The 18,977-nt window shown below is 40.1% G+C and overlaps 3 protein-coding genes across 3 annotated transcripts in view; 1 reads left to right on the forward strand and 2 right to left on the reverse strand.

Annotated features, from left to right (window-relative positions):
- atp2a3 (ATPase sarcoplasmic/endoplasmic reticulum Ca2+ transporting 3) overlaps nucleotides 1-18,977 on the reverse strand; it is a 333,837-nt gene that overhangs the window by 47,568 nt on the left and 267,292 nt on the right. The window lies entirely within an intron of this gene.
- Nucleotides 1-18,977, reverse strand: part of srrm3 (serine/arginine repetitive matrix 3) — a gene marked incomplete at both ends in the record, with an annotated part of 53,027 nt that overhangs the window by 25,183 nt on the left and 8,867 nt on the right. The window contains 2 exons of the mRNA XM_080040490.1: nucleotides 8,777-8,878; nucleotides 15,233-15,334. Coding sequence (XP_079896616.1) covers nucleotides 8,777-8,878; nucleotides 15,233-15,334 — 204 coding nt within the window. The remainder of the gene's footprint in view (nucleotides 1-8,776; nucleotides 8,879-15,232; nucleotides 15,335-18,977) is intronic.
- On the forward strand, nucleotides 5,815-8,044 carry LOC307260537 (serum amyloid P-component-like; the record flags this gene model as incomplete). The annotated part of the gene is made up of 4 exons (XM_080040809.1): nucleotides 5,815-5,869; nucleotides 7,145-7,247; nucleotides 7,337-7,640; nucleotides 7,793-8,044. 4 exons carry the CDS (start codon nucleotides 5,815-5,817, stop codon nucleotides 8,042-8,044), a joined length of 714 nt encoding a protein of 237 aa, XP_079896935.1.

An 18,977-nucleotide genomic window follows, 5' to 3' on the forward strand; every position in this document is an offset into this window, starting at 1 on the left:
TTAGATCCGCGGGCGAGGCCCTTCTTACTGTTCCAAGGTCGAGGCTCAAGTCTAGAGTTTATAGGGCCTTCTCCACCAGGGCGCCTCGGCTTTGGAACAACCTGCCTGCGGAGATAAGGCTGGCTGAATCAGTAACCTCTTTTAAATCACTTCTTAAAACACATTTTTATAGACTTGATTTTACGTGATGCTGTCTATTTATTATTTTTATTCTCTTCCTCAATGTCTTATTATCCAACACCTATTAACCTTGTTTGGTTTGTTGTGTGTATATATGAGTATGTGTATTTATCTTTTTGTATATGTGCTTTTATTAGTATGTATCTATTTGATTGTACTTGCTCGTATGTATTTTGTTAAAGCACTTTGTAAACCATTGTTTTTAAAGGTGCTATATAAATAAAGATATTATTATTATTACCTTGAGCCTGTTGAAATAAAAGAGGTTGCAAATTGTATCAAGAATCATGGAGCAAGCTGTGGTTTCTTAAGAAGATGTTAAACCATAGCAGTCTAAGTGAGGATATTGTCAGTCAAAAGTCAGATCAAATAACAATATTCAGCATTGTAGGTCAGATGGGCAGATATCAATCTAAAGTTAGGAGGGGGTCAAGGAGGCATGTGGATGATTTTGAAGCCAAAACCAAGACAATGTCTCTAAAGAGATAAGACTAACTGGGAAACAGCATATGCATATTATACATTTCAGCTGGAAAATATGAACTTTCCTTACACAACCACAAGGAATATCTTTCAGGGAATTTCTGTTGATTCAACATCATCCTTAAGTGCCCAAGGGCCTTAAATTAAATCTCACTGAGATTAGATATGTATGGTAAATGTCTCTGAGGCTAATATGTCAGCATTGAGGTTACTTGGTGTAGACTGGGATGAGTGATGCTCTAAGGGTGCATCATCTTTAAGTTGAGTTTAGAGGTATGTGCAGCCTTTTGGCTCTTATCTGTACTATTTGTGTAGATATACTGTATTGGTTTTTAAACTTTATTGCTGAATCAATTCCAAGCCGTTGCAGTTGGTTCTTGCTGCATTTGTCTACCTTATTTGTTTATCAATGTCAGTTTTTCAATTTTGAATTATGGATCTAGTGTTGTTCCTGAGAGCTTCATTTGTGACATTCTGTGGTTGCCCTATTGCAGTTGGGTTGAAATGTTTCTGGTGAGTTCTGTTTTCTGAACTTTGTAAATCTTTGTGTACATAAACCTGTTTTGAACCGTTGATTGCCAAAAAGAGAGATATTGTTAAATATCATGATGGGTCCAATGTCATTTGGCATGTATCTATCTGTCTCCCACGCCAATGTCCGGCAGATACACTGTTGACCATAAATGGAATCAAATATTTTTGACCCTTTTCTAATGAAATGACTTTGACAATGTGATTTATTCTTGATAGATAAAGTGTATATCTTCTTAAAAATGTATTGATCAATCTCATCCAAACATACCTGTACAAATTAAACCACAATTAATCTTTGCAAACTGTATTCAACAAGCCATGGCATCTGCTGCACCCCCTCTGCATCAAGAAATTATTTCACTGTAATGCCTGTCAGGGGTGGCCATATTCAGCAAAAGTGAGTGATTGACATTTGAAAGAGTAGTATTGGACATTCCTATGTATGAAATCCCCTCAAATTTGTGTTTCCTGTTAAATTGACCAAGGTTGAAAACCCTTCCTATTGTTCAATATCCCCAGTGTTTCCCCCAGCGCTTTATGGCCAGCCCCCCGCCTTGACTACCAATTAACGTACAATTAATGTACTAGCAAGTTTGATGAATGCATGAGAGTGATGGCCCAGGCACCTTTCAGTAAGTTTACAGAAGTGCCACACTGTTACTGTCTTTGAAATGCATTTAGTCATTTTAAGGGGAAAACACATTGGCCCTCATTTATCAATCTTGCGTAGACCAGAAAAATGGGTGTACGTACATTTCCACGCAAATCTCGGCATTTATCAATATGGACGTGAGCGTAGAATACGCTCAAATCCCACGCCAGCTCTCAGCTCGTGTACGCAATTTTGTAAACAGCATGGACTCGCAGTGCAGGCTGTGCCGGGTAGCCGATGACTTTGTTGGACAATTATAAGAAGATAATACAAATGCAGTGTTTGCTCAGACCGAAATAAAGATATTAATCACTTAAAATTGTGCAGCTTATGGTGTGCAACTGAGTAGGAGCACTGATTCAATAGTGCACACACCGGCCACTTAGGAGCGCTGCTTGGGCCTGCGTAAGGGCAGTTGTCTCCGCCTGGATCAGCTGGGGGGACACTAAGGCACGGGGGCTGCATTAATTAAAAATGTTAGCCACTGTATTAAATATGTAGTAGGCCTACACTGCTCTTTATGATAAAAAATACACGGCACAACATTCAGCTTAACAATTTATTTATTTGACGCACTTTTTAGATGTTAGTTCCTCTTTTAATGTGTCATTGATCGCTTAAGCGAGCGATTTATTTCCACCGTTAACCGATCTGCTGGTGGAGCAGGACGGTGGACGCTCTCACAGCTGATCGTTGCCGGGTCGGCTTGTGCAGCTGACCGCCGGGCTGACCACTCGTGCTGTCATACAGTAAAACGCAAAATGTGTTTATTTTTAGTTTGTAGGGGAAGGTGGGGTGATTTGTGCAACTTTTTACTCAAAGTGATTTTAAAGTGAGGCCTTGACAGTTATGTCTCCAACTCAAATATGTACATATAGTTCAGGATGTTGTGCATCCCTGGCAATAAAAACTTTGGATCTGGAATAAACTGTTTAAGAAATATAGCTTTCGGAAAAAAAGTTGTCTTGACGCACAAATCACCCCACGTAGTGGGGTGATTTGTGCGTCATTGTGTCACAATGACAAAGTCACCATCATCATCTTTCTGGCCATCTGAACTCTCATCAGTGGTGTCGTTAAGTGGAATTGAGATGTCACTCTCTTCTGAGCTACTGTAGACAATCACTTTCTTTTGGTGACCAGCGTATACAGCCATGCCACTGGCACAACTCTCAGAAATGTACTTTGCACTAGTTGCTCCGTGCTTGTGGAACCAACTGCCACCTGACAAATGTGATTCCCCCTACATTTCTGCCTTTAAATCAAGGCTCAAAACCCATATGTACACCCTGGTGTTTCCTCCCCATTAACTATCTTACCACTGCACTACTATCTGTGTTTATGTGGATGTATGGGCTTTACGTCTTTTATTTTGGTTATTGTTATTGTACCTTCATTGTTTACCTACTGAATGCACTATGTACAGCACTTTGGACAGTGCAAACTGTCATAAATGTGCTTTTATAAATACATTTTACTTACTTACTTACTTATAACTCACCCAGGCCCTTGCGCACAAATCACCCCATCCCCAGAATTTTGGATAATAGGCATGATGCAGCAATTTAGGGTTGACATTGTGCTAACTATATAGACTCAAAGTGTAGCATACCAAAGCACTAAAACATGTGTCAAATGTTTTCAAACGTGTCTATAATTGTTCAGACACAATAATCAAAAAACCTTGATCATGGAAATTTTACTTTGAAAGGCAAAACACAGTTTTTTGAGCTTAAATGTGCTTATATCTTATTCCTTGTGTCTCCCTTCTTTACAGGATGAGTCAAATGGATGGCTCTTCTTAAATATGTGGTCACATTTCCAATTTCTTCCACGGTTTTCTAGAAACAAGGGGTTTTGCAACTTCCAAAACGCACAAATCACCCCACCTTCCCCTACAACCCTTTTGAGTAGTGCTATCTAAAAAGGGCCAATACATTCTAATAATTCAAATCTCTGCAGACGTGCATTTATTTTATGGGGACCATTACCGGACAGTTGGTGCGTCTGTTTCTCCTCTACCACTTATATTATGCCCGCACCCTCAGTTGGTTGCATTTCAGAACAGCAACACGCTTTTTTTAGTGGCGATGTTTGAGTCAGACCACTTTTTCTTCATCTATGTAAAGAAATGGCGACATATAATTGTATATGCTGTTTTATATTGAGCGATAGTAGCCTACTGATGTAAACCTAAAATGCAAAATCCTCAGCTGGAGATCGTTTGTTGTCAACACCAACGCTGTTGACCGCAGCAATTGTTTCCTTCCTAACTGCTGCCTTCTGTTGTTCTTTGATGCCGCTTGTAATGCTCCGAAATGAAACTCTTTTTTTTCTACTTTCGCTGTTATTCTGTCAATTTCTACTTCAGAGAAGTTGGAAGTTCCTCTTCTGTGCCGTACTTCGCATATCCATGTCGTAAAACCTCTGGGCGAGGCCTCTAAACTGAGAAAATATAGGGGCGTGGTACGATCGTTTTCAGCCGCCGCATTTATCAATAATGGCCTGGCGTACGCTGAGATTGGCGAGATACGACTGTTTGATAAATACCACGCGACACCTGGCGCAGGGAGGTATTTGCGCCAGAATCTGCACCAGTTTCCACGCAAAATTGATAAATGAGGGCCACTGTATTTATTATTTCAACTATTGAGTTATTTTTCAAACAGCATGCTAGTGTAGGCCAACAAGATTTATTTTCTGAATTTTCAATGCTGCTTTATTTTTATGTTTTAAATTGGGAAATACATGTTCCAAAACTATCAATAACCTCTGTATTTAAAAATAAATCAAGCAAGTAGGCGCAAAATAACCATTAATGAATTATAGGCTATTGCATCACAGTGGGCCTATTGTCCACAATAATCGCACAACAGCCCCTCATCCAAAAAGGAACTTTAAAAAGTTGAATTTGCACTTTGATGTGCATACACATGTTAAGAGTATGGTCCATTATTTGTATTTAGTGTGTCTGCATAGTATTGCACCAAAACAGTAGAAGTTTTATTTAATTGTGCTTTGTACTGTCTGCATGTTTGCACAAAAGTTGTACCTGCACATAGCAAACAAAATTGCAAAACTGTAAGGTCAGTGTCTGTCGTATTTTTGTATTCAAATAAGCAGTTGTTTATTTCTTTACTGCGCATTGGCATCTTTGAGCAAAATTCCGCCGCGCCTCCCATGACCCTGGACACTGACCACCTTGACTAAGACATTTTCTGGGGGAAACACTGATCCCCATTTTGTTTACGCCTGAATAAACAGTTTGCAAAGGTTAATTGTGCTTTAAAATGTTTGGATGACATTGATCAATACAGTTTTGAGGAGATAATATACACACTTTATCTATCAGGTATAAATCACATCGTCACAATTATTTCATGAAAAGAGGTCAACAATATTTAATTCCAATTTTATGGGAAACAGTGTAGATGCCAAATAATGAACATTGGACCCAACAAATTTCACAATCTCTCTCTTTTCTGCAGTTGATTCAAAACAGTATGCTTCTTTGCACAGTTGTCGAAATAAATGATTTTAAATCAATGTGTTATACAACAGATACAGATCTGTTTGCTTTGGTGAAGAGTTTTGATTGTGTAATGGTCAACCCTAACATGATCAGACGTAGGATTTGGGGTATAAATGTCACTCTTCTGAAATAAAAGTTAGACTTCTGATCCACAAGACTGTCTCTGTGAGTCTTTCAAGGAAACTCACAATCCTCTTCACTGCTGTGCACACAGTCCAGACACATACCGTAGTTCAAGGTAAGTGCTATAAGTGTGAAAAATACATTATATAGGAATTGTAAAGATATGTATTGTATCTCAGCCATCTGTGTTGTTTATTGTAGCAGTCCAAATCAGGAAAAAGGAAATGAATTAGTAGTCTTTGGTTTACAGATTAGCAACTTTAAAAGTAACAGAGTGTTTTTAATGGTGTCTTTTTTGTCTTTGTGTTAGATGGAGTTTGGGTTGCTGTTGTTGATGCTGACAGCATGTGCTGCTGCTCCCCAAGGTAAAATTAAAAAAGATAACATCCTAATTTAATAGAAGGTACCTATATGAAAAAAGGAAATGTGTATGCTTGAAGAGTCTGTTGCCATTTACCTTTGACAACTTTTATCTAAACACCTGTCAGGCAATACCATTTTAGCTATGAGAAAATGTGTTTCCTTCTTTATCAGAATGAAACAAAAGGTTTTGTTTTGCAATGTATTACTATGATATTTTATGGCAAAATATGTAAATACCTTTACTTAACTTATCAATGCTGTCTAATAAGGAGATTTTTTTATTTTGTACTTGTCATAATGATTTCAATATTTTAATTTTTCACATAGCTTTTCTATATTTTTCAGCTAACATGTTTCCAATACAAATTCACCTCAATGACTTGATTGTCTTTGTGGTTTCATAAGTGATTGTGAATAAGTTCAATTCTGGACATTTGCTGGGCCTTTACAAAACCATAACACTGGTCTTCTTTGTCCACTTTCAAGTAATTACTCTATTACTCTATTGTAATGTGGAGGGAAAGTATCAACATATGAACTTGTGCCAGTGAACAACTGAAACACCACAAACTATTCATATGGCTCGCCATTAAGTTACTGTTAAGTCAACCGGAACATGTCCTACAGCGTAACTTCACATTAAAATCATTTAACTGGCAAAACGGCTAAACGTCAAGTCAATTTTGACTTTTATTTTGAAGCAGAAACCGGACCTAGCACTTCCTAGCTCAGCTGCGCGACCTTCACTTAGTTCAATAGTCTTCCGTGTGTGACTCGGGGGGCTACGCGGAAAAAGAACAGAAAAGAAAGCTTTTCATTTGCAAAAGTCCTACTTATAACCCTGCGCCCCCACCAAAACCTCCATGAACGTTAGTGGCAGCCACCAGTCAGTCTACATTGTTGTCTATTTGCACTGAATTGGAAATGATGATATTTTAGAAGAAATACACTGAATTACAAGGGTGTAGAGAATGGGTGTGAAAAGAGCATTACAATGAGAAAAAATAATGGGACAAAAAGAAATCAAAGGACATTTAGGCTAGAATAGATAAAAAATGTGCGATTAATCGTTTGACAGCACTAATATATATATATATGTATATATATATATATATATATATATACACACACAGTAAATAATTTTTTTGTGAAAGTGGTAACAACAAATTATGAATAATAACATTAACAATGTATAAGTCAAATTTCAGTTTCACTTAAGCAAAACCATAGAATAAATCTATGCAAAAAAACTAATGTATTTAAAAACTTTTTTTCAGATCTTTCAGGTAAAATGTTCAACTTCCAAAAGGAAACCGCCACAGATCATGTGAAGCTCACTGCATCGAGACAGGACTTTGGTCCTTTAACTGTCTGTCACAGGTAGCACTGATTCTGCAAACTCCATGATTCATAAAAACCCCAATGTATATCTGATTTTAAGAGTGATAATGTCTTTGTAATACCTGCAGGTCCTTTACAGCTCTCAAAAGAGGTCACCCGTTTTTCTCTATGGCTACACCCTCTAATGACAATGCCTTCCTGGTCTATTGGAACCCATCAAATAGAGTGATGGAGATTTATCTCGAGCCTAAGGTTACTCCAACTGTTACATTTGAAAATATGGACTACAAGCCAAACATGTGGCACTCTATTTGTACCACGTGGGACTCTACATCTGGACTGGTGCAGCTGTGGTTGGATGGGCAACCTTCCATGAGGCTATCCGCCGTCACTGGAACAATCAGTGGACCCGTAACAATTGTCTTAGGACAGGTACAGTTGTGTCAAAAAGCACCATAGTTAATTGTCTTCATTCAAATGCTGTATATGCATATAAAGTTTGGTTTACATTTTATTTATTTCTCAGGTGTAAAGCTCAGAGTAGTTTTAATTTCCTGTGTCTCAAACCTCTGCTATCTTTATAGGAGCAAGATTCCCCAGGAGGGACGTTTGTCCAAAGTGAGTCCTTCCAGGGCATGATGTCTGATGTCCACATGTGGGACTTTGTCCTCCCTTCCTGTGAGATCAGGAACTACATGGATGATTGCAACTTCATGCCAGGGAATGTCCTCAACTGGAGTGAACTGGAGTACCAGATCACAGGCGCAGTACTGGTGGAAAATAAAGAACCGCCCACCTGCCGAACAAGTTGTTCAGTTTCTAAAACTATGTCTTAGAAATTCAAAAATCACTAGGTGCTTTTATTTCCAATGACAAGTAGAAGTTTCCAGTGTCATCGTATGTGAAATCTCTGTTCATTAAAGGGTGTAAGCACAGTGAAAGCTGTAGGTTGTGTCATTTATGTCCACAACAAAGGATTTAATCGTGTCAACATGTCTTGAATATTTCTTTTGTGTGATATTTTCATGTATCCCTCTGGTCCCTGTTTCATAATCCTAGCGCTATCTTAAAACATATTTTGAATATTACTTTTCACACACAAACAAAAGTTCCGGAATATCTTAAAGGGAGAGGACAGATACAGTAATACCTTAAAAAGACAACAAACACACACACACACACACACACACACATGGAAATGCTGTTCTCTGCAAGCCATAATAAGAAGATTGACACTAATATTTAAATTTTCTTAGATTCAGACGACGTGTGAATAAGAAGCAATTAAGAATAATATAAGAAGAAGATATAATATATAATATAATATAAGTATAAGAAGAAGAAGTACAATATAAGAAGCAAAGGTGGAAAAAATTGTCAAATGTAGGCCCACATCTTGTGACACTGGTGATGTTGCAGGCTAGTTGAAAACCAGCATAGTACCCGTAAACTTAACCGCAAAGAGCATTTTTAGCAGAGGCTATTACTATATACTATTGATTATCCTGTTGAATCAATGTAGCATTATATGATTTAATGAAATGTGTGTGTTTGAACATGTACTTTACCTGTTGTCACTGTGGTAATCCTGGTCATAGTCTCCATCTTCATAGCCAACCAATTCAGGGTCCTCTCCCAACTCGTCAGGCTGATAGTGCAGGTGGTTTACCCTGAAAACACAAGAGTCCAGGATCATACATGTGATGTGTGTGTGTGTGTGTGTGTGTGTGTTTGTGTGTGTGTGTGTGTGTGTGTGTGTGTGTGTGTGTGTTTGTGTGTGTGTGTGTGTGTGTGTCCACCAATCGTGTAACGTCCTACAGAATGGACCTTACGCGAACCCTGCTATCTGACAACTGACTTGGGTTGCAATTGGCCGTGACTACGTATATACAAACATTATGTGTCTTCCCTCACCCCAGCAGTGAGAATATCATCATCTCTCCCACTGTTACAGCTCACACACACACACACACACACACACACACACACACACACACACACTGTGGTGAACATACAGACAGATGGCAGCAGCCTCCTCCCTAATCCTCCCTGTCCCACACTATACCACCACCCTCCCCCCCCCCCCTCTTATGGGGCCTCCTCTCATCCACCACATCTGACCTTGCAGATTCCATGTGGGATACAAAAAAAAAAGATACACACAAAAACACACCACATTGATTATTTCATTCTTACCCAGCCTTATCTGCCTGACCTTGTCCCGTCCCAGTATTGTAACAAACACAGCAGGTTATAATCTGGGGTTTTCTGCTTTGCACGCAGAGATGTAGCTCAGGATGAAAAAGTATATTTAGATATTATGAAAATGGATTAGAGTGATGACGACAGAGGCATACCTTTTAATGAGTAGCCATGCAGCCTCAATTAGTAAGAGAGAGAGAGATGAAGGCAGGCAGGAGTAATGAGACCAAGAAGGTGAAGAGATGTTGACAAAGGAACAACAGAGCATTTCTACCAGGGAGATCACACACAATACACTATCAGAGTGCATTTAACATCACACCAAGACGGGATGAAGATTGGTAAAAAAAAGGAATAAAATGGCCTTAAAATGCGTGGAAGGAGAGTGTGTAGAGGATTAGAACCAGGGCACAGGCCTGACCGTTAGTTAGCAAGAGGAGCCGAGGCAACAGAGCCCTTAATTGGCTGAGCACCACTAGGCACAGCAGGGACGCCAAGAACCAGCGAAAGAACCTCACTTCACAATGACAGCGCTTACTGCACACGCACGCACGCACACACACAAACGCAGACAAACACACACACACGCACGCACACTTTCATTGCTGCAAAAAGAGAGGACATCTTACTTTTGAATATTGAGCTGAGAAAACCAAATATGATGGTAGGTACCCGCACTGGTGAATTTGAATGGGAACTTCGTTTTTGTCTGTTTAACAAAGTAGTAGATGTTATAAAAAATTTTATAAAAGCAAAGTAATTAATTCTCATAGCCACTGCTGCGGTGGAGATGATTTGTATTCACACATGGTGCTGGAACAGAGGCAAGTGCAGACATGATTTTATGACTTTGCTATCCCTGCTTTGATTTCCCAACACCCACTTCTAAAAAGCAAACCTACACCCTTGCACTGTGCGGACGCAATAATGACTTATTTGGGTATAGAATCATGCTGAATGGTCTTAGAGTCTTAATCACAAAGGCTACTAAATAAAATAAATGGGGAAGATTTATAATACCTTTAAATTCACAATATTTTAAAAATTTACATTTTAAGTGTCTTTGTCTTTTTCAAAACATGTTTCATTTTAGCGTCCAGTCTTTGTGCCCTTGGCCTCACACTAGTCTTAGCCAAAAAATGGCAATTTACAACAATTGAAACTATGCAGTGGTTCACCATCTTAGTCATCAACGATACATCCGCTAACTCCTCCATCCTATCTCTAATGTCTCTTAATTGATTCCATGCTCCAATATGCCAGAAGACGTCTGTCCAGCGTGGTTAGGGTTAGGCAGATGAGGAAGTGTCCCTGTGCTTAATGGAGCCCTGGTGAGCTAAGAGGCTCCCTAACTCAGACACTGTCCCTGGGATATGGCAGTGATGGACTATGGCCAGCTAGTGCTAGCTCATTCATATCAGCACCCAGACAGCCACTGTGCCACTGAAGGTCTGGCTATAATTCTGTTGCTGCAGAGAGTTATAGTTTGTTATTGTGGGAGGAGGTAGAGAGATGGGTATTGATTCCGCCTTGCTAGGAAAGTGATAAGGGGGGGGGGGAGGCATCTAGTAACTGGTCAAATTGAGATGAAGAAGGATTGATCGAGCAGGAGGTGTGACCTATTCTGTGATACCTTGAGATTCTGGATGCACCATTTTCTTTATCAACTGTATTTCTGTTAGCTAACAAAGAAACGTCCGCCTATAGGGCTTTCCATCAGATATATTGAAGCCCAGGCTCATTGATCCTGGTCTGATCGGACAGTAAGCCTGAGTGGATCACAGAGGCTCAACACATTGCTACATTTCCTCCTCTGGCGCTGTGCTCCCATCCATTCTGCAGGAAATCAATGTGGGACATCTTTAAACGGGGCTATGAGCTAGCACATCCTAAGCCTTACTGCCAGCTGTATATTGTTAGCATGGGAGAGCATTAAGCTATACAGCTGAAGGGGGGCCCAGCCTGTCAATAGTAATAGTCTCCATAGAAAAGATAGCATCTGAATAAAAGCACTTCGCTGAGCAATCACAAACACACTGAAGACATCAGTCTCCTTTCCTTTAGCACATCTTATTATCCATGTGTGTCTAGTATATTTTTCTATATCATCATATATACAGTATATATTGAGTTTTTTCCCTATCTTTAGGGGATCTTCCGCTGTTGTCTATAAACACCCAACCTTTATTCAGTGTGCCCACACTATGGACAGGTAGCAGATGTTGAGTAGATATTAGCTGATTTTTTACAAAAGGTGTTCTGTATTACAGCAACTGAGCAGGCCTTGAAGGCATGCTTCACATACAGTAATGCTTCAGATTTAGGATCTTCACATATTGGGCAAAGGGACGTGGAGTATTTCAGTAAGAGGCTCTCTGTGTCCCTGTGTGAGTAAGGAGCTGGTCGGCTGTGAGGGTGAGTGTGTGTGTGTGTGTGTGTGTGTGTGTGTGTGTGCATGGGGGGGGGGGGGGGGGGAATAACAACCCTGCAAAATTACCACCGTCTTCAATTTTCCACTTCAAGGCTTCTCTGAAGAAGGAGAGTTTCATCCATCCCAAATTGCCCCCACTCAGAAGTGCCCTTCGGAGTCAACTTGTAACTAGCAAACCTCTCTGTATAGTAGTTATAGTATATGATAGTTTATTTGTTCTGACCTACAAATATTTCTCTAACTGTGTATTAGTGTCCTGTATGACTCCCTTCTACGCAGCCCTTCCTACTCATTTCAGAGTCTGGTCCAAAAGTGCAGAGTAGGGGAGAAACCATGGGTCTAGTCTGTGAAACAGGAGGCACCAGCGTTCATTAGCAAGTCATTAGTTCACACAGACAGTGGTATCACATCGCCACTACCGACTCTGCCTCTCTCCATCATTCACAGGCACAGTGGGAGGCAGTTGGCTGGGGGGAGGTTCCACCACACCTATACGGGGCTGAAGCAGCTTGTGTGTGTGTCTCTGAGATCTGGACCAAGACATGCAATCCTTCATTTTGATTCCTTTAAATCCATCTATGCATGCTGCCTCCATCCCCACTCTGCGCTCAGAGCTAGAACGAGGGATTAACGCTAAACAAATTGACAATTATCGTGCCGATCCTCGCCTCATAAGCTTCCAGCAGGGTTTAGAATAGACTTTATAAAAATGCCCCTGATTGTTTTCAGTGCACAGGAGGGGGTGGGGGGAATGGAGGAGGGGGGGGGGGGGTTACCAGTTCCATGTGCATTCGGAAAGAGAGGCATAATCAGTCAAAAGCCAAGCATTCAATTGAAAAAGTGAGTGCGTGTTTTGCATTTACGGTCCAAACACTTATTGCGACCACCGACCGCCTGAAGACATTATTACACTGAGAGGCCATCTCTCATAACCTACTTTAAAAATCAATTTCTGCTGACGTTTGATATATACTGCAGTCTAGCTAGCTTTAGATTTATTACATTCATTATAAAGGATTTCCATTCATATTGTGTAAGACATTTACTATCAAGGGGTCAACAGTATTTTGTGGGTTCTGTGATGAATTAGCAGCAAGATAAACGGAGAGGTAGTAAATGAACGACAAAAAGGAGGTCAGCTGGATTACCCTGAGTGCACACTGAAACGTATAGGAACACATAGTGGGATATGCATGTATAAGGTGCTCTGAATCGGACCATTCGTGCAGTATTATGCCCCTTTCTCCCACTGAAACACATAAAATCACACATAAGAAACACATAAAATCAATCAATAAATCAGCCTACTACCACCTAAAAAACATATCAAGAATTAAAGGACTTATGTCTCAGCAAGATTTAGAAAAACTTGTCCATGCATTTATCTTTAGTAGACTTGACTACTGTAACAGTGTCCTTGCTGGCCTTCCAAAAAAATCAATCAGACAGCTTCAGCTAATTCAGAACGCTGCTGCTCGAGTCCTCACTAGGACCAAAAAGGTGGATCACATTACCCCAGTTCTGAGGTCTTTACATTGGCTTCCAGTCACTCAAAGAATTGATTTCAAAATTCTGATGTTGGTTTATAAAGCACTAAATGGTTTAGGGCCAAAATACATTACTGATATGCTGATAAGTTATGAACCGTCCAGAGCCCTTAGGTCGTCTGGGACAGGTCTACTTACAGTCCCTAGAGTTAGGACTAAACAAGGAGAAGCAGCTTTTAGTTTTTATGCACCAACAATCTGGAACAAACTCCCAGAGAACTTGAGGTCTGCTGCAACTCTCAGTTCTTTTAAATCGAGTCTGAAGACTTTTTTGTTTCCTTTTTAACTTGCAATTTTCATTTTATCTGCTTCTTATATTATGTTTTTTTTTAATTTATTTTTATTTTTTTATTTGCTTCTTTTATTCGCTTTTAAATGTTTTATAATGTGTTTTATGTATTCTAATCTTGCCCCTGTAAAGCACTTTGAGTGGCCTTGTGTCTGAATTGTGCTATATAAATAAACTTGCCTTGCCTTGCCTTGCCTTGAATTGATCAAACTAACCAAAAATGTATACTTCTCGTCAAGAGTCTTAATGCAAATCCGAGCAGACAGACATCATAAAACACCTCGCTTTCGATAAGCACACTTCACTCTTTACAGTGGCATCTCGTGTGTCCATCAAGTATCAAGTCTATACGTCTATTTTTGTATAAAGATGAGCTCTGTGTAACTCCATAGGTTGCTTTCTAACCATCAAACTCACCCTGCGTTCCAATCCCCATACTATATACTATTTAGTATGCCAGAAAAAGATGTAGGATGTCCCAATACATGCACGTCAATTGTAGTATGCTGAAAATACACAATTGCCCCACTAAATCCAATAGCATTTTGGAGTATTCATCTTTATTCTTGACATTTCTCGACATAATGAAAATAAATCTTCCTTATCTGATTTTTTTTTCTCTCTCCTGTGGCCCTAAAACTCTCCTGTACTTTAGTATGTCGTGTAGTAAAAGGAAAAAGTATGTGATTTGGAACGCAGGGACAGTCTTAGTATGCTGTGTGTGCAGTGTAAAGAGGAGCTGCTAGTAGCCAAAGCAGCGGGAGCTTACATGATGCAGATGTGACAGGAGGTAAACTAATAGGCGATAGCAGTGTAGATAATATGTTTTCAATACTCAGACGTTTGCTAGATATACAAGCTCAGCTCTTTCATTGGCACATCAAACAAACTTGATTTTTTCATCTGGGACTTCTCCAACTGCATCCCAGCCTTCACGTTTTGAAGGAATACCCCATGCTCCATTTCCGCCATTGAGTTCCACTTTTGAATCTGATGGTGACTCCTTTGTTTAGATGACTTGGATTTAAAAAAAATAATTATTCTACTGTTTAAAACTATAGTTCATGGTTGTTTGTGTTGGCACCATTATATATGAGAGGTATTAATAAATGAAAAATATATAATGCAGAGACTGAAGCAGACTAGACCATTTACTACAACTTCCAATATGGTACTCTTCACTCCACTACAGTTGTACTAACTTATAACCAAAAAACAACTCATGAAATTATGTATTATTTAAAATGCTCCTCCTTTACCAGCTGCAATATTGAAGGGATGTACACATGAATGCATCAGTGATTACAGTCTAATGCTATAATATATATCATTCTGAGCTAGGCCATTCTGTATAATCTACTGAAACATTTGGAACATTTTGATCCCCATACTTTTACATAAGCTAAAGTTTTAAATGCACCACTTATTTCTACACTTCTTCCTACATGAATACAGCTATACTTGTGACAGAACTATGCAGATAGACAGCGTAGTTTTTGCGTAACACACCTAATATACACATTACAGACATTTCACCTTACACACAGCCACTTACCCTGGTTGTGTGTGTGAGCCCTCTCTGGTGATAACGCCCTCCTTGTCCATCAGCATCTGTCTGAATGTGCTTACTTTCTGTCGGATCTCTTCCTCTGTGTACCTGCAGAAGGACATAGAAGACACAACAGTTAATAGACACACACACGCACACAATATGACATTACCTGGTGCTATGATAGGCGATATCTAATCAGGCTTCTGTTAGTAAGACAAATTTATCACAATCAATTTTGTAATCATATGTAGTATGGAAAAGTACTCAAACGTACCATGCACGTCATTATTTTGGCGCCTCCAAATAAATTCTATTATTATTATTATTTTTATTATTATTATTATTATTATTATTATTATTATTATTATTATTATTATTATTATTATTATTATTATTATTATTATTATTATTATTATTATTATTCCCTCTCTGACCCATTTCATCTCCGTCTCTCCAAACTGTCTAATAAAAGCATAAAAATGCCCCAAAAAAATATTTAAAGAAAATAGCAGCACTGAAGGCATCACAGGCCAAGATAATTGTCATCTTTCATATCTGCCAGAGGACTGCATGAGCCATGAGTCCAAACAAATGACAACAACAAACTAATATTGCGACGTCTCACTCTAAACCTAATTCCGACCCCGGCTGGTTCAAATAAAATCAAATCAGTTTTATTTGTATAGCCCAATATCACAAATAGACATGTGCCTCAGTGGGCTTTACATTCCATACAGTATGGTTCCCTGTTAAGGACCAGTCTGTGTGTCATGTTTCATTCTGCCAGCACCGCGCAGCAGTAACTCAGTGTGCTGAAGGTAAGCGCAGGGGCCAGCCTGAGGACAGAGCCTTCAACCAGCCGACAGACAGAATACTGTGTGTACCACTGCATTGGCACTTCAACAGAATGACTGTATCACACTGTTAGATATGGGATTCACAGCTTCTATACGTAGTGGCTGTCGGCACTTGAGCATCACAATTAATTTCCGTATGATATTATTTAGTCCCAAAAAAAAACCCCACAAATGAATGAAAAGCTCTATGAATATTTCATGCATACAGCTATGGGTGTTACATCCTCCCCAATTTGTGTACAGCCTCTGAGTAACAGGCTCTGAGCACAGTGAAGGCCTGCCTCTGTAAGACTGTACCACTGACAGCTCCGAGAGGGACATGGTAATGACTCTATCAGTCTGTCTGAAAAAGTGCCACAGAGAAAAAAATAAGTAGATTCTATTCTCCACTTTTCTCTTTCTCATAGGATACATGTGTGAAGACTTGACTGTACAATGTGCTGTACGCCGACACGCTGATCTGCTGGTGCATTCACACCATCTTCACATTCAGGAAGGACGAGGAAAGAGGGTGAGAGACTGAATAAAAACTGTGAAAGTGAAACCAGGAGCCAGACATTGTTGTATTAACAGTAAGACACTACAGTGTTCCAAATCAAGTTCAACAACAAGGAGTGAGTGGGTGTGAGGGGTATAGCCTGGAATATGGCTCTTTATTCAGCTCCGGATTCACTTTGTATTATCCGCAATGAGAACAAACATTCACTGATATTTTTTTTGCTTTCAAAGTAAACGGCAAACACAAGAAAAGTCAAAGCCTTTCGAAACTCATTGTGTCATGAATGCTTATTTGGTGAGAGATAACATCTGAAATACGGTATGAACTCCACTTGCAATAAGCAATGTAATGAGGAGCTGTCCATCACTTAGTGCTGAAACTTGCATTGCTATGCATGGCAACAGTCTCTCCTTGTTTCTCTTAAAGGAACAGCGCAACATTTCGGTGAGAAGGCTTATGTCTGGGCCTTGGATCTGATCATTTGGATGATATGATTGATAACGCTTTTATGTCTGTTAAAGTTAAATAGGAAGCTACATCAGGAGATGGTTAGCCTGGTCCTACCAGACCATCGTACTTCATTTCATCTGTACAGAAGGTCTGGAATCGCTCAACCGACAAACGTTAACTCACTTGAAGGCGGGTGTCTGTTGAAGTTTAAAACTATTTGATCTGCCCAGTGCCACTCCGGATCCGCCAACCAATCGCATAAGGTTTGGTCGTGACGTACATGTCATGCACCGGCTTCTGCAACTGAAACTGGCGCACGCCATTGTTCTCAGCCACTCCCTCTGTTTCGCCGATTGGACAGGTAAAAAATCGGCAGGAGAAAACCCGCGAATATGCCGCGGATCCAGACTGACTACTGAAGGGAAATGAAAATTGAGGGGAAGTAGGTAGGCGGGCGGTGCCAGGCTAGGAGATGGTTAGATTGGCTCAAAATAAAGGCGGGAAACATAGAGAAAATGGCTAGCATGTCGTTTTTACACTTAGTTTATTGTGTTCACTTAAAAAGGTTCTGGTAGGCAAACATTTCATACTAAGCTTACAAGCTGCTGCCCTGTGCTTTCATATTTAGCGTATGGAAATGGGAGTTGTACGGATCTTCTCATTGTGTGCAGTGCATCCATACATCCACTCAAACGTACAGAAAAAAAGGGTACAAAAGAAAATTGTAGCTCATGGCTAACTCTTGGGCTCCATGGCAACATTACGTATACTTTACTATACTAATGTGTCTGATGGAGACGCACAGTGTGTAAAAGCTGCTCTTGCAATAAGATTTGTGTAAATTGGAACTAAAGGACTTGACCCACACTATACTGTAGGAGACAGCCTCAGACTTAAAGTACACCATAGTATGTGGTTGTGACACACACACACATACACACACACACACACACACACACACACACACACACACACACACACACACACACACACACACATACACTTAATAAAATAAAGCAGCAGCATATAGCACATGTATTCTGGGCCGGGTGCTATCATCCCATTGACAGTGTGGAGAATGAGATCAGGAGTGATGGAAGTAGCTGAAGTAATAGCTAAAAGATGGCCCAACACACAGAAGCATCCGGTCCTGCTTTACGGCAATCTCTTAGCCCAGCAGCTGTCAACCCAGCACAATGGAGGCCACCGACCCACACTCTACTGTGTGGCTTTCCATTGCACTGTACAGGAGCCATAACTGTACCTCAGAGGCTTCCCGGCAACTCTACAGTAGTAAACTGTTTTTTAACTCATTGCAAGTTGAGCTGACACGTCAGATGTTATCACCCATTTTAACCATCAAATAACCTGTCTAGAAGTGTGTGTGTGTCACCACATACTATGTTGTACTTTAGGTCTGAGGCTGTCTGCTATAGTGTGGGTCAAGTCCTTTAGTTCCAATTCAGAGAACTCTTATTGCAAGGGCAGCTTTTACACACTGTGGCCTCCGTCAGACTAATTATTACAATAGTAAAATAGCAGTCAGTATGCTCTCAGCTGCCTGGAGTTGTTATAAGGCGTGTGTACGGCAGGACAAAAAGGGTGAGAGGGTCTCATAAAGGATAACTGAGCTGAATGCTCTGGTCAAACAGACTTGGCTGTACTGGGCTTCCCCTCTTCACATTGTGCAGACGGTGAAGGAGGAGGTTAACAACCAGCAGCTATCTCTGTTGACACTCCAGCTCATGCAAGAAATGAAGGGTCAGGACTTGGACAGCTAAAAACCACTGTTGACATACGACCTTCTCTCTCTCTCTCTGTCGTCCCATTTGAATCGCTCGATCCTTAGGCTCTGCACAGCTCCACAAAAGGAATACACAGATGGGTTTGTTTTTATGGATTGGTCTATAGTTTACTAACCAAGGTCAGAGAGTGTGTGCCC

Source organism: Ammodytes marinus, assembly GCF_949987685.1.
Source record: "Ammodytes marinus genome assembly, chromosome: 14".
NCBI lineage: Eukaryota > Metazoa > Chordata > Actinopteri > Uranoscopiformes > Ammodytidae > Ammodytes > Ammodytes marinus.